Genomic DNA, 22,862 nt, shown 5'->3' with positions numbered 1-22,862 from the left:
TGGTGACACACACTTTTAAGCCCAGTAGCCACACTAGTTTACCGGGTGGTAGTGGTGCACGCCTTTAATCCCAGCACTAGGGAGGAATATAAAATGCGTGAAGACAGCTCTCACAGTCTCATTCTGAGTTTCCTGGAGGCAGGATCGTCATTTCAGACTGAGGCAGAGGTGAGAGCTGGCTGTTTTGCTTTTCTGACCTTCAAGATGAACCCCAATTATCTGTCTCTGGGTTTTTATTAGTCGTGCTACAAGGATATGAAATGTTTGAAGCACTAGAATGAAAATCTATGACCTGATACAAAAACGGCTGTAACATCCATTTCAAAAATTAACTTAACGCTTATCACAAAAGACAATATGCAATTTGGATTGTTAATTTTACTTTTAAGTCTACATAGGTGTCATTTGGGGGAAAAGAACTGTGTTTGCTAAGAATTACCAAAGTTCATTCATTTCAAAGAATTTATCTGGAAACTCCTTGTGCAGCTGTCTTCGCGCAGCTACAGTTGATGCATAGATGATGAATCCCCAGGAAAGCAAGACGATCACAAGTAGCAACTAAAGGGGAAGGAAAGGGGGGGAAAAATCAATGCACTGGGTCCTTTCTCTGCTTAAGCCAGGTTACTAGCTACAGGTGGGAGCAGATTGTCAGAGTCACTCAAAGGCACCCTCGGGGCTTGGCCCCGGAAGCCCTGACGTCAGGGGCGGAAGAGCGTGTCCTCCAGGAAGAGGAGGAGCTCAGAGCTGGGCGTAAACGCTCAAGTTAGGAATGGGTTTTGGGGTTCCGAACTGCAAGCAAACAGTCGGCCTTCGGCTTGCGGGCCGTGGGATGTGACGCTGTGGAGTTCCAACGCCCGGGTTACCTACCACGGAGTAAATCCAGTCCAGGGTGCGGCGACTCACTGGCCTCATGGTAAGGGAGCGACGGGGACGGGGTGGCGCGAACCCTAGAGCCCGCTCCTGGGCGACGTCCACCCCGCTGCAGCAGCCATCTTTCCGCGGTCCCAGGCGCGCTTCCGCCCAGAGTTGGAGCGCGTCACGTGATCCGGGCCTAGCCCGCCTTTCAGGCAGCGGAGGAAATAAAAGAGAAAATGTTAAAATCGCGCTTTTTTTGCGCTTACGTGGGCATTTCTCAACTCGTTTATCTCCAGTCGCAGTGCGATACTAACGCAAAATAGCATGCCATTGTGTGCATGAAAGTTTATTTGAAAATAGTTAACGCTGGGAGAATTAAAAGTTGCCGCCCCACACCCGCATCCATTTCTACAAAATGTGGATAGACGTCCATATGTTTATGTTTGGCATGAACAATATCATCCACTCGTTTATATAACTAAAGAATCGCTGGAATCTTAATTAGGCCGTTCATCAAGAGCGACTAGTCAGAATACTGTCGCTTACTGCTGGAAATATTTTTAAATATGTGGCGTTTTAAAATGTCTGACTTGTTGACGGGACGGTTATGGAGTCTAGGATCTCAGCAAGTGTGGCCTGCTAAGCCCCAAGCAAGGCAGTTTGGCAAGCGAGCGTGCAGCTGAGCCCGAGGATGCTGTGTTTGCAGGGGCGGCCTGCCTGGCAGGTCCCGGAGCTGCGCGGCTTGGGGCGCAGAGGTGTCGGATTCAATGTTAATCTAGATTTCGGGGAGCGGAAAATGGGAAGCAGGCCGCTGGGAGAAAGGTCATGTCTGCAGAAGCGCTCGGCGACTGCGGCTCATCCCAGCTGAAAAAGACGTGAGGACGAGGGCGCTGTGGTTGCTCAGTGCAATCCTTGTTACACTAGGGAGAACCCGGGCAGCTTGTCCAGGTTTCGGGTGTCGGGTTTCCGCCCCTTTGGCAGTGGCTACTGCGTTGGTGCCTCGTCTCCCCAAAGACGGGCGCCCCCCGCGGTGGGGGGCAGGGCAGGGTCTGGTGTACGGGGGCCCCCGCCCGCGGCGCATGCGCCGGGCCGGGGGGGTGGGGCTCTCCGTGCTGCACGGGCAGGGGGTGGGTCTCGCCTTCTCTCCGCCCCCAAACTGCCTTCGGTGATGAGCGTTCTCCGTCACAGGGGTCGCAGCCGCCGCCGCCGGGGTCTCCGCTGTCTCGCGAGGAGGGAGAGGCGCCCCCTCCGGCGCCTGCAGAGGAGGGGAGGCGCCGAAGCCGCCGGGTACGTCTTCGCGGATCCTGCCGCCACCGGCCGAGCTTACTGGGCCGACGAGAGCTGGCCTCCGGCGGCCCAGCGGGGTCTGCCGCCGCGTCCTCGGAGGTGAGCAAGCTGGGAACAATGGGCGTGGGGTCGGCGGCTGCGGGAACAAGGCTACGGCCTGGACCTTCGAGGGCCGGGGTCGCGACGTCACCACGGTAGCGGGGCACCTGTGGCTCGGCGGGGCGGTGGACGAAGGAGGGGAGTGTCTCGCTGCGCTGCCCGAGGGGCGCGAGCTGGACTCGAGATTGGAAGGAGTTGTTTGTCCAAGCAGAGCAGCCGCCACCGCTGGGAAGTGTGACCTTGGCAGGTCCCCAGCCGGGACCCTGTCTGTGAAATGGGAGTAGCATTTCAGTTGCTCGGGTTATGTAACTTAGGTGGTGTGGTTGTCTTTCCATACGCGCCAGCCGGTTCAGGCTAAGGAAGCCACTAAGACTAGTGGAGTTGTGCAGTGTCCTCTGACCACAACACCCGTCTAGTTAGTGCTGCTTTCCGGGCCTGGTGGTTTCTGATTTGTAGACTAGAGCGGGCCAGTGAGGAGGTGAGCACAGAGATTTTTTTCTTTTTCTTTCTTTCTCTTTTTTTTTTTTTTTCTTTTTTCTTTTTGGTTTTTCAAGACAGTTTCTTTGTGTATCTCTGGCTGTCCTAGAACTCATTCACTAAACCACCAGGCTGGCCTCTAACTCACATAGATCCTCTGGTGCTGGAATTGCAGGCATGTGCCACCACTGCCTGCCTTTAAGCACAGAGATTTAAAAAGCAAAAGGAAACTGGGAAGCATTTTTGGTGAGTACATTTCTAGATTAAGAGGGGGGAAAAAAAAAACGAGAAACAGGTGCCCAAGGCTCCTAATAGGTAGAGATTGTTGTCTGGGAGGATTCGAGGGTTTAGATTTTTAGTGCATGAAAAGCTCTGCTGTTGGCCACAATCATACTTCCCTGGAGGGAATGGCTTTCACAGCAAATATAATTCCAATGTTGCTCATCCCCCATTTTGGGGCAGTGACCCTGGTAGCCAAGACTAGTCTGGAGTTCCTTATGTAGCAGAGGATGACCTTGATTTTCTGGCTCTCTTGCCTTCGTCTTCCAGTGTGCTGGGACTATAGGATGTCTCAGGGTACCTGTCTCCGATAAATTCTTTTTATTAGTGGTACTTGAAATTCTAGCCCAAGCCTTTAATCCCAACACTCAGGAGGTAACCTACAGAGTGAGTTCCAGGACAGCCAGTGCTACACAGAGAAACCCTGTCTTGAAACCACCACCCCCACCTCCAATAAGAAACTAAATTTGGTCATTTATGTCATACAACTTTTAGATGATTTAAACTACTCAGATTCGCAAGTAGAACCCAGATTGCTTTTAACAGTCATTGTTCCAGTTTATCCACTTGTGAACATTGTTAACCACCTTGCTTAGATACATTAAGCATATAATTGTTAATTACTTATTTGCTATTGACTATTTTGGAAACCCCTCAGAGTTGCTGTGACCGTCAAACTTTTCCGTATTCTTCCTATATGTAGAGCACTGTGCTAAGTGCTGAGTGACATGAGTTACATCCCTCCACAACCTTTTTTTGTCCTCTTTCAAATGACTACCAGTATTCCATTTTAGAGTTGAGAATATCTGAGAAATAACTTCGTCCCAGCTTGGTCTCTGGGGACTTCAAACTAAGAAGTGGTTGGTGATTCTAACCAGACATGGTGTCACCAGCCTCTAATCCCAGCACTCAGAGGACAGAGGCAGGCAGACCTGAGTTGCAGGTCAGCCAGGGGTCCATAGTGAGACTTGGTTCTTCCCTACCCCACCACCCTACAAGTGGCAATTCTCAGTGTTGACTGATGCTACATTAAAGTTAACATTGCTAAAGTACAGTCAGATGGTTAAGTTCTCTGTCCAGTGATAATTTAAGGAATACTATAGAAGATAATTTTTATAGAAGTCTTGACTTTTAAAGGGGGAGAAAAAGAAAACCGTAAAATTCATGCAGTTTTCCAAACTCCCAGTCTAGCTTTCATTAAATTTCACTTCTGACTCTTTGTCTGTACCAATTTTCCCTGGATATGTTTGATCCTGTTTTCTGAAATTTCCCCAAATTATGACATAAAGGGTTTTTATCTTTGTTAGAATCTGCAGATTTGAAGATTTAGGAAAGGCAAAGTTCAGTGCTTCCTTAAGTTTTGGATTTGGCTGTTTTAGAAGTAGGAGCAGAGCAGGTTCATCTGCTCTGGGGGAGCAAATTTATAGTTCTAAACCTTAGGTTTCTTGGGTAGAGGAACATTTATGAGGCTTCTAAAAAACGAAAATCCTGAAATATAAAATATAAACAGTTCCATATTTACAAATCTTGTGCAAATCTCCCATTTCAGGTTTCTAGCTATCCCAATGTGATTGTTAGTGTATTTACCTAGGTGTGTGTCATCATCCGGATCTAATTATGGGACATTTTCATCTTCCCAGAAAGAAATCCCATAACCAGCTCAAGTCATCTTTTCCTCTTTATAGATAGGACTGTTTGGGTCATTTTATGAATGACGCCATATAGTATATGGGTTTGTGTGTGTGTGTGTTTTGTTTTTTATTTACTAGAATGTTATGTTGTAGATTCAGTACTTCATTACTTGTTATTGCTAAGTAGTTTTGTGTGCATATCTTTTTTATATAACCCACTAGGTAAGGTTAGTGCTGCCTTATGCATATCTGGCTGTATGGGTGATATACTGGGGGCATGGGCACCAACCATCAGTATGGCCTCAGGGTGAGACTTAGAGAGTCCTACACACACACACACACGATTCTCTGGAACTGGAGTTATAGATGTGATTGTGAGCCACCATGTTGGTATGAGAACTAGGCCTGGATCCTTTGCAGGGGACGTCTCCCCAGCCGGTGACCACAGCTCCTCTGAGTTGTCAAGCACTCAGATTGTTAGTCTCAATGCTTTGATGACCAGTAATAAGTCTCTGCATTACCCAAAAGATCGGCTCTGACCAAGGTTGGGAGCAGCATTAGCAAAACCATCAGTTGATCCCCTTTGAGCCAGTGACTTCCCCAGCCTGGGTTTGACTGTGTTGATAGTACCAAACCACATTTTGTTAATCCGTCAGTTGATGGACATGACATTTCAATGACCACATTTGAGATACCAGTAACTAATCTGTGACTTGGGAATTTTGTTTGGGTATATTTTGTATTTTCTTTTGAGTAAGTACCAACAGAGGAATTGCTAAGTCACAATGACTCTACTTCATTTGTAGTTTAATAGTCAATTTTAATATTTAGTGCTGATTTTCGAACATATAATCTCATTACCATTAGATTGATATTTTATGTTTCTAACTAGCACTGTATTGTGTAGCTAAATATATTGAGTGGAAATAAATTAGAAAAAATTTAAGGATCAATTTTATCAAAAAGTGTACTTCATTGATGTTTGGAGTTTGCAGTCTAGTATTCTGTAATTAATCCTGAGTTGTGATTTCTTTTCCTTTGTTTTTCTTTTATGGTACTGGAAATAGAAACCAGGACTGCCTTACCTGTACCAGACAGGCCTACCACTGAGCTACATATATTCCAAGGTCTGAGTTGTAAATTTCTTTCGTATTAGAAATGTTTAGTAAACATTAAAACTCTTCCTTCCAAAGAAGCAAATTAAGATAAAATGTATTGTATCTTGAAATTTACTGATCACTTTTTTCAACTCTATTATGTTGAGGGGTCAACTAAAGTCAGTGCTGCAGGTTCCTCTGGTTTGGGGGCTAGTTTTAGTTGAAGCCTGCCTGGTTGTCAGCTCTTTTTTTGCAGTGCCTTCCCTCTTTGCCATTTGTTTGCTCTGAGCACAAACTGCTTTTCATCCTACAAGGTTTTTTTCTTTTCTCTTTTAAATGACTTTAAAAAACCTTTCTCTGAATGAGTTGATTACTGTTTGCAGAGGGAAGTACTGAAGTTTTGTGATATTGTTGAGAGGTTTTTTTTTTGTTGTTGTTGTTTTTTTTTGGTTTTTCGAGACAGGGTTTCTCTGTGGCTTTGGAGCCTGTCCTGGCACTAGCTCTGTAGACCAGGCTGGTCTCGAACTCACAGAGATCCGCCTGCCTCTGCCTCCCAAGTGCTGGGATTAAAGGCGTGCGCCACCATCGCCCGGCTTATTGTTGAGAGTTTAAGTACATTCAAAGGGGCTGGGGCTGGGGCTTGTTGGTAACATTTTTGAGACCCTGGATTCCGTTCCCCAGAACCACATAAATGATTAATAAACAGCAGAAAGCAATTAGAATTGTGTATCTGTAATCCACTTTCCAAGACCAGTGAAGAGTTCTGAATAGAAGACTGTAAATACCTGGATCATTAAGGAAGCGTTTGTGTGGATTAATTGTCTTTCTCTTAAGTATCTTTCTGAGAAAGTCAAAATGCCTGAAGTGAACATGGTTTAATTTGGAAAATCTATGCTCCAGAGATGGTTTTTTAAGTATTTTTGATTTTTTTTCCTTCAGATCAATGAGTAGATTATTTAGGAAGTAATAATTTTATTATTCAGCCAACTTAGCATTTGCGTAGTGGTGGAGTTTATTATGAGAGTGAAAGATGAGTACTAGACCCAGAGAAATCTTAGAGAACAGACAGAATTTTTCAATATGTACAAGATAGTATAAAAATGGAGTATAAGAGGCTTTACAGAGAGGACTGAAATACAATGGATATTTGATTTCAGCTCCAACAAACTCACTTTATAAGCTACAACCTGATAGGATATATATATATATATATATATATATATAAAGAAAACTGATCATTAGCATTCTCAGTGATGGGAATGCAGACAGTAAGAAAAGAGACATCAAACACACGATACACCTTGTGGTTTCACTTTTAAATTCGGCAAAAAAAGTTAGGTCTGGTGGCCTGCTCTTATAGTCGTAAAACTCAGGAAGCAGAGATGGGAGCAATACCCTGTTTTGGAGGTCAGTGTGGGCTGCATAGCAAGACCCAGTCTCAACCAAACCAAGACAACAAAAGAAGCTATGACAGGCTCTTAGAAATGCTGGGCGGTGGTGGCTCACACCTTTAATCCTGGCACTCAGGAGGCAGAGGCAAGCGGACCTCTGAGCCTTCAAGACCAGCCAATCTTCAGAATGAGTTCTAGGATAGCTGTAGCTACACAGGGAAACCTTGTCTCAAAATGAAAAGAAATACTTAGAAATGATCAGTGATTGAACATAATAATGTGGTAGTCCTGCTACTGGCTGGCTGTCCTTGTGATGTCACCACAGCTGACATTTCCTCCGCCCTTGGAGCCATGTGCTACCTTCCTGTGCTTTTAAACTGAAAGACCCATTTCTTAGTAAAGCTTTCACTGAAAACTAGCATTGACTTAAACATGAGGTGAACATCCTCATGTGTATTTTATAGAAACTATTTCAGAAAGATACTGTTTCATATAAAACAAATTGAGTGCACATAAATTATTTCATAGATTATTTTAAAAACATAAACACCCAGTAGTGAAACTGTTACTAAATAAGCTATGGTATTAGAAGCATATATTATAGTTAGACCATAATTAGACCATGGTATTAGAGGTGTGTGTGTGTGTATAAAATACAAAACCATATGTGAAAATAACATTTGCGGACAAGAGGTGTGTTTTTTTTTATATAGAGATATAAGCAAGTCTAGAAGGAAACAGTGATCATAGTGTCAGAAATAACAGAATCTCTGAAAATGTAAATAAGTCTGAGTGGGGAACATAGGTGCTCGTTTGCTTTTGTGCTCCTATATTTGTGTCAAATACTTGAGTGCATACTGGGAAATGTCTGACCTACAGGTGAAGGTCAAGTACAGATAGTAACACTTGAGCACAGAAGAGGATTTTATCCTGGGAAATAAGATCTCGGAGCTTGTGCTTTAATTGCCATGTTGTTATGCTTTTATTTTGTACTGTTTTTTTGTATTAAACCATTTTTGCCTAAGTATAAACAGAGTCCTTTCATCGAGTTACTGATGTATTTCTTTCTTTTACAGATGATGGCCTCGGCTGCTAAGGAATTTAAAATGGATAACTTTTCACCTAAAGCTGGCACTAGCAAATTACAGCAGACGGTCCCGGCTGATGCCTCTCCTGATTCTAAGTGTCCTATATGCTTGGACAGATTCGATAATGTGTCTTACTTAGATCGATGCCTACATAAGTTTTGTTTCCGCTGTGTGCAAGAGTGGTCAAAAAACAAAGCTGAATGTCCACTGTGTAAACAGCCCTTTGATTCTATTTTCCATTCTGTGAGGGCTGAAGATGACTTCAAGGAATATGTCCTAAGGCCTTCATATAATGGTTCTTTTACTGCTCCTGAGGTTCGAAGGTTCCGCTACCGGACAACTATGACAAGAGAACGGAATGCTTCCCTTTACTCATCTGGTACTACTATAAATAGAAGAACAACTACCCCACCAGACAGTGGAGTGCTGTTTGAAGGGTTAGGCATCTCAGCAAGACCTAGAGAAGTTGAAATTCCTCAATTTATGAGACAAATGGCATTAAGGAGGACAGCTACTGCAGATGAAAGATCTTTGAGGAAAATTCAAGAACAAGATATTATTAATTTTAGACGAACTCTTTATCGTGCTGGTGTTCGAGTTAGAAGCATTGAAGATGGTGGCCGCTACAGGGATATTTCGGCTGAGTTCTTCCGTAGAAATCCCGCTTGCCTTCATAGGTTAGTTCCTTGGTTAAAACGTGAGCTTACAGTTCTTTTTGGAGCCCATGGATCTTTAGTCAATATTGTCCAGCACATCATTATGAGCAATGTTACTCGCTATGATTTGGAGAGTCAGGCATTTGTGTCTGACTTAAGACCATTTTTGCTTAATCGAACTGAGCATTTTATACACGAATTTATCAGTTTTGCTCGATCTCCTTTCAACATGGCAGCTTTTGACCAGCATGCTAATTATGATTGCCCTCCTTCGTCTGAAGAAGGCAGCCATTCTGATTCTTCAGTCATAACAATATCACCAGATGAGACTGAGACTCAAGAGCTGGATATGAATGTATCCACTGTTAGGCAGGCACCATGGGATGATGAAACTCCCGGACCATCTTACTCAAGTTCAGAGCAAGTGCATGTTGGAATGTCTTCCCTTTTAAATTCATCAGATAGTTCAGATGAAGAACTTGTCCCTACAGGAGCCACCCCTCAGGTACAAGGAGTACAGGCGAATGATGACCTAAATAATGACAGTGACTCCTCATCAGACAATTGTGTCATTGTTGGGTTTGTTAAACCACTAGCTGAAAGGACCCCAGAACTTGTTGAGCTGTCTTCTGATTCTGAGGAGTTGGGCTCTTATGAGAAAATGGAAACGGTGAAGACACAAGAACAAGAACAATCTTACAGTTCTGATGATAGTGATGTTTGTCAATGTTCATCTCCACGTTCTGTTCTTGGAAAGGATGAACAAGTGAGTAAAAGCCATTGTGATTCTGATACAAGAGTAAAATCAAAGAAAGAAGAGAAACGATCTACATCAACTCCCAGAGACAGTTCATCCACGAGAGGAGACAGAGCTTCTTCCCCATATAGCAATCGACACCGAAAGAGGGGAAGATCGAGAAGTTCAGACTCATGGTCCCAGAGCAGAAGTGGGCATGATCAGAGAAATCACAGGAAGCATCATGGGAAGAAAAGAGTGAAGAGCAAAGGATCCAGAAGTAGGGAGAGTAGTAGCAGACCTAGAGCAAGAAGGGACAAAAAGAGATCCAGAACTAGAGACAGTAGCTGGTCAAGAAGAAGCCAGACACTTTCTCTGAGTAGCGGAAGCACCAGCAGATCAAGATCTCGTAGCAGTGATCATGGCAAAAGAAGATCACGAAGCAGAAATCGAGATCGCTATTATTTGAGAAATAATTATGGAAGCAAATATAAATGGGAATACACTTATTATAGCAGAAACAAGGACAGAGATGGTTATGAGTCGTCATACAGGAAAAGGACTCTTTCGAGAGCCCGTTATTCTAGGCAATCTTCAAGTCCAGAGTTCAAAATTCAGTCTATTTCTGAAAGAACAAATGCTAGGAAGAAGAATCACAGTGAAAGGAAATACTACTACTATGAAAGACACAGATCAAGGAGCGTGTCCAGTAGTAGATCAAGGACTACATCTACTGGGCCTGACCGGGTGAGAAACGAAAAGCCTGGAGGGAAACGAAAGTACAAAACCCGGCATTTGGAAGGTACTAATGAAGTGGCTCAACAGTCTCGTGATTGTGCTTCCAAAGTGAAGGACAGTCACTACCAAAAATCATCAAAACTTGATGGAAATTATAAAAATGAGAGTGACAGCTTTTCAGATAGCCGATCATCAGACAGAGAGACAAAACACAAGAAGAGGAAAAGGAGGACACGTAGCCTGAGTGTAGAGATAGTTTATGAAGGAAAAACTACTGATGCAACTAAACACCATAAGAAGAAAAAGAAGAAGCATAAGAAGAAGCATAAAAAACACCATGGAGATACTACTTCCCGTTCCCCAGTTGTCATAACCATCGACAGTGACAGTGACAAGGACCCTGAAGTGAAGGCAGCTGTGGAATGCAGCGATGGTAACCTTCCACAGCCTCTCCACAGTGAAGTTGTGACTCCTTCCTTGGAAGCCTTTGAAACGAGAGATGTTGTCACAATAGAAGATGAGTTTGGTGTTCTGGATAAGGAATGTGATGTTACTGCACTTTCTGATGACTTGAGTACCAGCCGGACCTTGGATAATAGTGTACCACCAGCAGTCTCAGTTGAACAAACTCTTGATGTAAGAGAAGAAAGCACCTTTGCCTCAGATTTAGAGAGCCAGTCCAGTAACATATCTATTCAGACTGAGCCATCAAGACCACTGTCATCTCCAAGGACCTCGCTGTTGTCTGCAGCTCTTGATGGAGACTGTGATATGTCTTAAAACTGCCAAAGCATCTCATTGATAATTCAGAGGCTATAGAAAAATACAGGGGGGAAGTCATCTACTGCAGTCTAGATGACTTGTTGAAAAAACTTTGCCTCAAAATATTTTGTGTTTGTGTGTGTGTTAATTTGTAAAAATCATTTGTTCAAAAGGTATGTATGTCCTGTCCCCAGATATATGCACTTTTAAGTGAAGAAAACGTTGCTAGCAGTTTATTTAAAACTTGGGAACCTTTTTAAATAAAAATAAAAAAATTAGAAGTTATTTCCTAAAGCCATATGGTATTGGCATATTTTTATGGTAGTATTTTTGAATTTTTTTTTTGAGAGTTACTCTGAAAATGTGTTACAAGCTGGGAGAATGCTTTTGGACAGTTATTTTTCATAAAAAAATGTATGATTGAAAACCATTTCTTAGGGTGAAATACATCATTTTAATCTGCACAGGTTATCTTGACATCTGCCAAAAGTAGAGTTTAGTATCTTGTTTATATACTTGTTTATCTGGACTGGCAGTAAAACAAATGTGTATTCAATAAAAGACAATAAAATAGACACAGTAAAAGAACTCAAGACATTTAACTGTGCAACATTGCTTTCTTCAAAGTTTGCTAGAGCCAAAGTCTTAAAAACCGGGTGACCATTTACAGGTCCCAGTTTCAGTGGTTGGTTCGGGCCTTCATTAACTGACATTGAGTGTTTATTTTCTTAAGGAAAATTACTTTCTAGCATTTGGCTTAATACAAAATGCAAGCCCTGACCAAACTTTTCTTTGGCAACTTTTCACATCAAGTGACTCCTTATTTTTAATCTTTAGAGAAAATAAAATGGCTCTCTATCTAGCTCAATAAAAGGATTTTCATTGAAGATCAGAGCTTGAACTTAATCTAGATTTAGGCTTCAATTTGCCTTGTTTTCCTGGTTTCATTCTTGACTGGAAATTGGAAGGCTTGCTGCCTGACAAGTCTGTATTGGGTTTTAGTGGGAGAACAAGGCAGGTAGACTCCTTGTCCTCGTGTATTTTACAGATTGTTTAGCTAAAACAATTATGTAAATATAGCACTACAAACTATAGTAAGTTCTCTGGAGAGTAGATACAATTATATATATTATATATGGTACAACTGTATAATTGTGTGTGTTTATGAAGAATACATAATGGAGATCTGAACTGAGGATTCTTGAGATCATACTTGAGTTAGAATGCAGAAAATAAGTTGACAGCAATGTATCTGAAAGGAAGAGATCCAAAGCCGGAATTCGGCCTAGCATGTTAGAGATAGGGTTGCTGAAAGAACCCTCTAGAAACAACTTTGGTTTAAAAAAAAAACATCCTAAAGATTTGCTTAAAGACAGTAGAAACTATCTTTAATTATAGGATTCTAAAGTTGGTGTTGACAGTTTGAAATTCACACAGTGAGAAATAGTGGGGAAAAAATGGACTTTGCAGTTGCAAGAAGCTTTGGACTTTTGGGGGGAGGTTGCTTTCCCTTCTCTCAGATCCTCCCCTCCCATCTGAATCCACTCCCTATCTGTTTCATTAGAAAATACAGTCTTCTAAGGGAAAATAATAACATATAGCACACAAAAACATCGGAATTGGACAAGACAGAAGGAAAAGAGCCCTAGAGGAGCTTCAGTAAACACCCACTCATTTGCACATTAAGGAATCTCATAAACACTAAACTGGAAACCATAATTATATATATATATGCGCAAAGGACCTGGGACAGACCCATGCAAGCCCTGTGTATGCTGCCTCAATCTCTGAGTTTGTTTGTGGTTTGATTGTGTTGATTTAGAGGGTCTTGTTTTGATATCCTCCATCCCCTTTGCTTTTTAGACTCTTTCCTCTGCAGGATCCCCCAGGCTGAGGGATTTGATGGGCTGAGAAGTGAATTATCTCTGTCCATGGTCTTTTTGTTTCCTCCTGTTTCTGGAGGAAGCTTGAGGACTGATCTATGATTATAGAAGAATGTTACTAGAAGTCATTTACTTCTTTTTTTCTTGTTAGGACCAGTATTGGTTTTACCCTAGGCTAGGTCCCTAGGCTCTCTAGTCTCAGATTCTTGGTCACCCAAGTAGTATTGGGTATGGGTTCTGTCTCATGGAGTAGGGCTGTAGTCAGATACTGATTGGTTGCTCCCACAGGCTTTGTGCCGCCATTGTACTGGCATATTTTGGAGCGTTGGTACAAACCCTGGCTGCTCTTCCAGAGGTCCATCGGCAGGGCTTATAGCTAGGTTGGCATGTACATTTCTCTTTCGGTAGCATGACAGAGTACCTTCCTGTACCAAAAATGCTAGAACCTAGGGGTGAAGTCTAGGCTTCAGCTTGACGTCTCTATGTTGAATGAGTTGTGTGGGTATTGTCTTCAGCTGTGAGTCCTTGTCATTAGTTAAGAACAACCTTTTGGCAACAGCCTGGCTTGTTTTGTGGATTCCCTTTGGCCAACAATTAGATGTTACCCAGTTCTGGTGCTGGAAACTACATTTGGTGACAGATGAGTTGGGCGCATGTCTTTATTCCCAGCACCCAGGAGGCAGAGGCAGGTGGATCTCTGAGTTTGAGGCCAGTCTGGTCTACAAGAGCTAGTTCCAGGACAGGCTCCAAAGCTACAGAGAAACCCTGTCTCAAAAAAACAAACTAACAGAAAAGGAGAGAGAGGGCCAGTTGGGGATCTGTCTCTCCCATTACTTGGGTGACCATTTAGTGCTCCGTTGTAGATGTATATATTTTAGGAATCTTACACTGTTTTAGGTTTCTATACCACCCCTAAAATGCCCCTGAGTTTTAGCTGTCTCTTCCCATTAGCCCTCCTCCCTCATCTTCCTGTACCTTGTTCCTTCCCCACTTGATCTTCCCATTCCAGCTCCTCCTCCACCCATCTATTTCTTATTTCTCTTTCCTAACAAAATCTGTCTGTTGTGTGCCGTTGCCCCCCCCCCCAAGTTTTGCACTCTGCCTAGCCTCCAGTTCTGTGGATTGTATCTTGGTTGTTGTTGGATTAGCAGCTAATATCCATATATAAACAAATACAAACTTTTCTTTTTTCTGGGTGTGGGTTACCTTATTCAGGATTTTTCTAGGTCCATCCATTCATCTGTGATTTTGATTTTTTTTTTAATTTATATATATAGTGTTTTGCCTGCATGTGTGCCTGCATGCCAGAAGAGGGCACCAGATCATTAGAAATGGTTGTGAGCCACCATGAGGTTGCTGGGAATTGAACTCCGAATCTCTGGAAGAGTGGCCAGTGTGCTCTTAACTTCTGAGCCATTTCTCCAGCTCTCATGATTGATTTCCATACCCCCCCTCCCTCCCTCCCTCTCTGTCTGTCTCTCTCTCTGAATCTAGGTTGTTTCCAATTTCTGACTATTGCAGTGAATATGGTTGAGCAAGTGTCTCTGATAGGATGAAGTGTCTGTTAGGAACATGCTAAAGAGTAGTATAGGTAGATGATTGCCATCTTCCTGAGTAACCACCTCACTGATTTCCATGGCAACTTTACAAGTTTGCACTTCCATCAGCAATGGATGAGTCTTCCTGTTAGTCCACATTTCTTGCAAGCATGAGTGTTCACTTGTTTTATTGATCTTAAGCTATTCTAAAGGACGAAAGGTGATTTCAAAGTAGTTTCAATTTGCATTGAACATTTAAAGTGTTTCTCAGTCATTTTTGAGTTTCCTCTTTGAGAATTCTATTTAGATCTATACCCCATTCTTTAATTGGGTTATCTGTTTTCTTGTTATTTTAGTTCTTTATATGTTTTGGATATTAACCCTCTTGTTGGATGCGTGGTTAATAAGATGTTTTTCCTACTCTAGGCTGCTACTTTGTTAGAATGATGGAGTCCTTGGCCTTACAGAAGCTATTCAGTTTCACATGGTCTCATTTATTATTGTTGATTTTAAGTGCCTATACAATTGGTGTTCTGTCGGAAGTTGTCTCCTGGGCCAATGTGTTGAAGGCCCAGGAGACAATGTATCTTCTGTCAGGTTCAGATTATCTGGTTTTATGTTGAGGTCTTTGATGCACTTGGACTTGAGTTTTGTGCAGGGTGATAAATATGGATGTGTTGTGTTCTTCAACTGTAGACATCTAGTTTGACCAGCACTATTTGTTGATCTCTTTTATTCCCTTGTGTATTTCTGGCTTTATCAAAAGCCAGGTGTCCACAGATGTGTGCATTTATGTCTGATCTTCAGTTTGAGTCCACTGATCAGTGTGTTTCTGTGCCAGTGCCCTGCTGTTTTTATTACTGTAGCCCTGCAATACAGCTTGAAATCAGGGGCAGTGAGACCCCAGCAGTTCTTTATTGTTCACGATTGTTTTAGCTATCCTGGCTTTTTGATGTTTCAAATACGAGGAAAATGGTTCATTTAAGCTCTGAAGAATTGTGTTGGAATTTGATAGGCATTGCATTATCTCTATAGATTGCTTTTGGTAGGGTGCCCATTTTTACTATATTAGACCATATTGATCTATGAGCCTGGGAGATCTTTCTGTGTTCAGATACCTTAATTTCTTTCTTCAGTGTCTCAAAGTTCTTATCATACAAGTCTTTTCAATTGGCTTTGTTAGAGATACACCCAAATATATTGTTTGTGGCTGTTGTGAAGTGTTGTCTCCCTGATTTTTCTCTGTTTGTTATTTGTATATAGGGTACTGATTTTGGCTGGAAATGCCAGTCAGCTGTGGGCGTTCCTGGTAGTAGTTTTTTGGGGTTACTTACATATACTACCGTATTATCTGCAAACAACAATACTTTGAGTTCTTCCTTTCTAGTTTGTCCCCTTGATCTCCTTCAGTTGTCTATTGCTCTAGCTAAGAATTCAAGTACTATATTAAGTAGGTATGGAGAGAATGGGCAGCCTTGTCTTGTTTCTGATTTTAGTGCAATCGCTTTGAGTTTCCCTCTTTTTAATTTGATGTTGTCTATTGGTTTACTGTTAATTGCCTCTATTATGTTTAGGTATGTTCCTTGTATCCCTAATCTCTTTTATCATGAACGGTTGGATTTGTCAAAGACATTTTCTGTATGTGTGATGATCATGTGGCTTTTACCTTTCAGTTTTATATGGTAGATTACATTTACAGTTTTATGTATGTTGAACTATCCTTACATTACCTGGTTGAAACCTAGTTGATCATGGTGGATATCTTGGTTATGTTCTTGGATTTAGTTTGCACAAGTATTTTGCTGAGGTTTTTTTTTTTTTGTATCCATGATTACAAATTGGTCTGTAATTATCTTTTTGTTGGGTCTTCATGTGGTTTGTGTACCAGAGTATTTATGACCTTGTAAAATGTCCCTTCTGTTTCTATTTTGTGGAATAATTCAATAACTCTTTGAAAGTGGTAGATTTTTGGACTGAAACACTCTGGCTGTTTTTGTTTTGGGGGGAGACTTTTAATGACTGCTTCTGTTTGATTAGGGTTATGAAGTAGTTGTGCTCATTAGTCACACATCTTTCCTAGGATCTCCGTGTCTGCTGTCTGCCTGCACTTTGTCCACCATTGCTCATAACCCTCTCCCCCATCCTTAGGATACCATGCAAAAAAAAAAATCTGTAAAATCTTTAAGATTCCAATCCCTGCTTAAAATATTTCAGTGGTTTCCCATTATGATGCTTTAGACAGACCCTAAGAATAAGATAAAAATCCAGTGTGGCAAAATGGCTTAGAAATCTGAGGCTAGGCTCCACCTTTGATCTTCCCTCGCTGTGCTCTACCACCCACAATCCCTTACTGTTCTTGCACCTCACGAAACCACATACGTTGTGATTTTCTTCAGCTAAAACTGGGTGTCTGTCTGAGCTTCATGTTAAAGTGTGTTTGTAGCCCCAATTTTTACCTGGTGGTGACTTTGGCTTTTGAATACCGGTAGGCTTAACAAACAGTTGTTGGTAACTGGTTATACGTGCCTCATTAGTCTGACAGCCCACCATGGCTATGTAGACTGCTGTATTACACTGCAGCAGCTCACGAGTGCTCAAAGCAATGTGCAGCATTGTTTTTCACAGTTTTCAGGATTCACGTACCAAGATTTTACTGCAAGAAATTGGCAAGTTAACCATGACATTCTGTCACTGTAGTGTATGTATTTGTAGTGTGGGGTAAATGGGTTTTTGCAGTTTTCACTAGAGTGCAATCCTATTTTAACACCAATTTTTCTGGTTCACTTAGTCTTTTATTGCAATGCATTGAGTATAACTTGTTTAAAGAACATGTAGTGTAGCCTGGCAGTGGTGGCGCATGCCTTTAATCCCAGCACTCGGGAGGCAGAGGCAGGTGGATCTCTGAGAGTTCGAGGCCAGCCTGGTCTACAAGAGCTAGTTCCAGGACAGGCTCCAAAGCTACAGAGAAACCCTGTCTCGAAAAACAAAAACAAAAAAAAATAAATAAATAAACAAAAGAACATGTAGTATATTGTAATGCAGTGTCCTTTACAGTTGAGCATTTTGATTTCCTTTCCATTACAGTTAGGGTGCAAATATTTTTCTGCATGCAGCTTTTCCCCTCCTCAACTCTAGTTGTGCCACAGAGTGCAGCTGAGTAGCTGAGGTCGGTCTCTTAACTCCGCAGCTTGAGCTATCCTGTCATAGCCTCGTAAGTGTTAGATTACAAGTGCATGTCACTGCATCACCTCTCCTTAGTTTGGTTGGTTTTTTGAGACAGGGTTTCTCTGTGTATCTCTGGCTGTCCTATAACTCACTTTGTAGACCAGGCTGGCCTCCAACTCAGTATCCCCTGCCCTGCCTCCCTGAGTGCTGGGATTAAAGGTGTGTGCCACCACCACCCGGCTATCTCTCCTGCTTAGTTTTAACTTCCATGTATTTTCTCCCTATTGGTTCCCTGAAGAGGATAAAATGCTTTGAGCATTTTTATGCTTTTTGATTCATATTGCCAAATTATTTCTAGAAGGGTTGTTCTTCACTGGCAGTCTGCAAATGTGTTAGTGCACTTGTTTCCATCTTTAGATACTCTCTATGTATGCACATACATTTGCTTTGTTTCTACTTTTGAAATTTTTAGTATACAAGTATATGGTGTGCAAAATGTATTTTGGGGGGGGGGGTCAGGGGGATTCTTAGTGTAACAACCTTGACTGTCCTGGAACTCACTCTGTAGACCAGGCTGGCCTCAAACTTAGAGATCAGCTGCCCCTTTATGCTGGGATTAAAGGTGTGTGCCACCACTGCCCAGCCAAAATGGTAATTTTTTTATGGTGTACAAAGTGACAAGTTTTTACTGTGACACTGGCATCCATGTATATGATGTAATTTGGTCATATCTATTTAAATATTCACACTAATTTCTGCCCTCTTTCACTGGTCCATTTTCCAAAGAGTCTTCTACTTTGATGTTTTAAATCTAGATTTCACATATATGAGAATATACTACAACATTTGTCTTTGAGTCTAGCTTATTGCATGTAACATTTGCCAGTTCCATGTGCTTTCCTGAGAATATGATTTTATTCTTTATAGCCAACCAATGTGTGTGTGTGTGTGTACATAAAATCTATTCATCTGTTAATGAGCATCTAGGTCAATTCCATAGGTTTACTACCTTGTGAATAATGCCTGCAGTATTTCTCTGAACTAATTGAAAGTTACATTGATGCACATTTCCCTGATGTGACATTGATGAGACTGTTTTCTTCTATTAGTACAGTTCCACAGATTCTTAGTGGCTGACAGCCTTCTCCCTCACTTGTTTCCGTACTCAGATTTTGTCCTAGTCATCCAGCGAGGGCATTTGCAGTTGGTCTTCTGTATTCTTTTTAGTATTCTCTGGTGTAAAGAGAACACCCCAGTCTTTTTATTCTTAATGTTACTGCATATTGTAAGCCCTTAGCTGTCGTGTAGACGAGTTCCTTCACTTGTACATTAGCTGCCAAGAGTAAGCATCAGTATTAAGGTGTGGGCCTCAGGGCTGAGGAGGTGGCTTGGGACAGTAAAGAGTCGCACAACAAATATGGCATGAGTTCGGATTCCTAACACTCTTATCTTAAAAAAAAAAAACCCAGATGTGGTAATGTGTACTTTAGTCTGAGCACTGGATGAAATGGACACTGTCAGATTCTGAGCTACCCAGTCTAGATTAAATGGTCTAGATTAAAGACCCTTCTCAGAAAACAAGCTATAAAACGTGGAAGCTAAACATCAAGCACTAAGGAGCTAGAGGTCAGGCTGGTCTACATAACAAGGTCCAGGCCAGCAGGGCTACTTAGACCCTGTCTCCAAAAAAGGGAAGAGGAGTTCTTGAAATGACTGCAATTTGTGAGCGGAAGACCCTTGTTCTTGCAGAGGACCCTAGTTCAGTTCCCAGCACCCACACTGTAGTGCATAACCAACTACAACTCCAGTTACAAGGAACTAATGCTCTCTCTGACATCATACGTCAGGCTGTGTGTTGTGTGCGTAAGTGTATAAGGAAACCTCTCATACACAAACAATTTATTTTAATAAGTGTAAGAAGTGTTGACCTAGATCATGAGAGAACACCACACAAACCAAAAAAAAAGTGGCCCTGCCCTTAAAATGGGAGGACATGCGGGAAAGGGTTAAAACGGCCCTGTGTTACAACACAATAAGTAGTATGTTAACAGGCCACAGAAAATGCTAAATAGATAAGGCAGCCTGAGGTTTGAGTCCAAAGGGTGAAACAACGCAAAGAATACAAGGTGGTAAGGGAAGTGATTTAGTATTTGAAGAAACTAGCTGTGCAATAGATCAGTGAGCCCAGGCCGTAGTTGAGACGATACAAAGCTCAAGAGTAGTTGGTATATGAAGTGATGGGATTTGTTGAGGCTGAAAAGTTGGCATCTGGGTAAAGTATTAAGCACCAAAGAAAGATCGGACTCCTTTAGGAGGGAAGAATTCCGAGCAAAGGAGTAACGTGGTTTTTGTTGGGAGATCTTCCCTCTGCTAATCGGAGGTGGAAGTTAGAAGTGGTGTGGTCAATTAGATTATTACACCATCCGATTTACCTGAAGTCAGTGACGAGCAATTCTAGTGGACTAGAGCAGGTTCATTCTGTAGGAAGGATGCAAAGGCAAGAGTGTTGGAAGTCTGGCGTGGCTCTCATGTGCTCCTGCCTTGGGGTCTTTGCACTTTCTGTTCATTGTGAGTAGAATGTTCTTCACTTAGAAGACTCACTTCCTGTCTTCATAAGGTTGTCTTTCTGACCAAATCAGCTAATAAATGTAGCCTCCATTAAACTCCATTGCATCAACCTGCTTTATTTCTTCTCGCTGCATTTTTCTGTCTGGCTCCCACTCTAGAAACATTGTACTGCCATCCCCAGGCCAGATGCTGGAAACAGACATTTACTGCATGGCTTTCTTCTTCTTTACACCACCCGCCACTCAGTCTTCCTTCGCGGCTGATTCTCCACTGTTCCCCTCTTGACCTTCGTCCTACCAAGTCGTTTCCAGACTGATCTACTTACTCTGGAAAGGAGCCAGAGAGGCCTTTTAAACATGCCGTTTAGGTATGTTACCCTTGCTTAAATTCTTCAGCTGCACTTTCCTCCTCGTCTTTCAGGCCCTGTGGACTTTTCACTCTACCTCATGCCACCTCCTCAGTGTTCTCAAAGTCCCAGGATCAGATACGCTTTTTGTATTTTGGCCCTTTTGTGTGCTCTGAGGCCTACCTGACATCCACCTCTGTTTTTGTATGTGTTTAAATGGCAGAGTCCTTCTCATTCCTAAGGACTTCTTTAATGTACTGCTCAGTTAGGCATCCCTTTACCCTTAGTGAGAGCCATGTTTATGCCACTTCACATCTGACTTTACTTGTTTGTGCACTTATGTCTGTTTGTACATCTTTGTTGTGTGTCTTCCTTTGCCATCCACCTAAGCCCAGAAAGACAACTTTTTAAAAATTTGTTTTTGTTGAGCTATACATTTTTCTCCATTCCCCCTCCCTTCCTCTGCTCTCCCCTTCTACCCTCTCCTGTGATCCCCATGCTCCCAATTTACTCAGAAGACCCTGTCTTTTTCCTATGTAGATTCTTATATCTGTCTCTTAGAGTCCTCTTTGTTGTCTAGGTTCTCTGGGGTTGTGGACTGTAGGCTGGTTTTTCTTTGCTTTATGTCTAAAAGCCACTTATGAGTAAATACATATTTATCTTTCTGAGCCTGGATTATCTCAATATATTTTTTCTAGATCTAACCATTTGCCTGCAAATTTCAAGATACCATATTTTTTACTGCTGTGTAGTACCCCATTGTTTAAATGTACCACATTTTCAAAAGACACTTAAGGAAAGGCTCAGCATCCTTAGTCATCAGAGAAATGCAAATCAAAACAACTCAGATTCCATCTTACACCTGTTAGAATGGCCAAGATCAAAAACACTGACAGCTTATACTGGAGAGGATATGGGGTAAGGGGAACACTCCTCCATTGCTGGCAGGAGTGCAAATTTGTATAACCACTTTGAAAATCAATATGGCGATTTCTTAGAAAATTAGGAAACAATCTACCCCAAGACCCAGCTATACCACTTTTGGGTTTATACCCAAAGGATTCTCAATCATACCAAAAGGACGCAGCATTATTTGTAATAGCCAGAACCTGGAAACAATCTAGAATAGATGACTTTTAATGTATCTGTCTATGAAGTGCTTTGGTGTGTACTCTGAAAACATGCTGAGCAATAATGCCTAAGCAAAGAGAGTCCAAGATTTAAATATTTCTCCTTACCATCCTGGGGCACCTCTTCCCTGGCTATGGTTACATTTTACCTAGGAATCAGATTGCAATTGTGATTTAATCCATTGCCATTCAAGGATATAAGACTTCCCACTAGAAGCATAAAACAAGGCATGTTATTACCCTTTCCCCCTTTTTTGAGACAGGGTCTGACTCATGTAGCCTGGCTGATCTGGAACTCACTATGTAGACCAGGCTGGCCTCAGACTCAAAGAAATCTCCCTGCCTCTACCTCCTAATTTGGGGAGCTAAAGATGTGTGCCACCATGTTCCGTTACACTTAGCTTTTGAAGGCAAGTCTTGATCTCGTTTTTCTCAGTTAAAAGCCAATAGTTAGGGCCTAATCTAGTGGCATACCTTGCAATCTCAGCACCCATGAAGTAGAAACAGGAAGACCAGGAGTTAAAAGCCAGCATGAACTACATGAGAAGTTCTAGGCTAATCTGGGCTGCAGAGACATACCCTGCCTCGAGCACTTAAAAATCCCCAAGCCTAAACCAGGAGTGGTAACACACCTGTAATCCCAGAACTCAGGAGAATCATTGAAAACAATTTAGGTAGTAGCTCAAGAGTTTGCATAGCACACACATAAATGTGTACAAAATATAAAGAACAGTAACATAAAAGCACCAGCAGAAACCCAAAAGAAATTAGAACTGAACCTTTGAAAGATAGGAGCCTCTCTGTATAAGAATAGTTCATTTGGCTTTTCTTATGAGAGCCTTCCTCAGGGTAGTTGGAGGCTAGACTCTAAGGAAAAAGCCACAATTAATGTTTTTATAAGATGGACCTTGGAGCTTTCAGGGTGACGATTCTGAGGAAGAAATCTCAGAAAGGAGACACTTGCCAGGCAGTGGTAACACCTTTCTTTAATCCCAGCACTCGGGAGGCAAAGACAGGTGGATCTCTGATTTTGAGGTCAGCCTGGTATATAGAGCTAGTTCCAGGACAGATAGGGCTACATAGGGAAACCCTGTCTTAAAAAAAGAGGAGGAGGAGGAAGAGGAGAAGGAAGAAGA

General features: G+C 42.1%; 2 protein-coding genes across 3 annotated transcripts in view; one reads left to right on the top strand and one right to left on the bottom strand.

Annotated features, from left to right (window-relative positions):
• Positions 1-363: 363 nt before the first annotated feature.
• Smim27 (small integral membrane protein 27) overlaps positions 364-22,862 on the bottom strand; it is a 26,171-nt gene continuing 3,672 nt past the window's right edge. Inside the window, exons 2-3 of the mRNA XM_026786675.1 lie at positions 868-1,060; positions 364-558 (exon numbers count right to left, since the gene is read on the bottom strand). Of these exons, the coding sequence (XP_026642476.1) occupies positions 436-558; positions 868-912 (168 nt within the window). The 5' untranslated portion in view covers positions 913-1,060 and the 3' untranslated portion in view covers positions 364-435. The remainder of the gene's footprint in view (positions 559-867; positions 1,061-22,862) is intronic.
• Positions 700-12,416, top strand: Topors (TOP1 binding arginine/serine rich protein). Of its 2 annotated transcripts, XM_026786674.1 has the most exons (4): positions 700-913; positions 2,044-2,241; positions 5,696-5,755; positions 8,193-12,416. In XM_026786674.1, exons 1-4 carry the CDS (start codon positions 911-913, stop codon positions 11,112-11,114), a joined length of 3,183 nt encoding a protein of 1,060 aa, XP_026642475.1. In that variant the 5' UTR covers positions 700-910; the 3' UTR covers positions 11,115-12,416. The 2 variants fall into 2 exon arrangements, with proteins under 2 accessions (XP_026642475.1, XP_005362047.1); XM_005361990.2 differs by lacking the exon at positions 5,696-5,755 and having other exon boundaries at positions 701-913; positions 8,193-12,415.

This window comes from Microtus ochrogaster, linkage group LG5, assembly GCF_000317375.1.
Source record: "Microtus ochrogaster isolate Prairie Vole_2 linkage group LG5, MicOch1.0, whole genome shotgun sequence".
Lineage (NCBI taxonomy): Eukaryota > Metazoa > Chordata > Mammalia > Rodentia > Cricetidae > Microtus > Microtus ochrogaster.
This window is presented reverse-complemented; position numbering and strand designations above follow the sequence as displayed.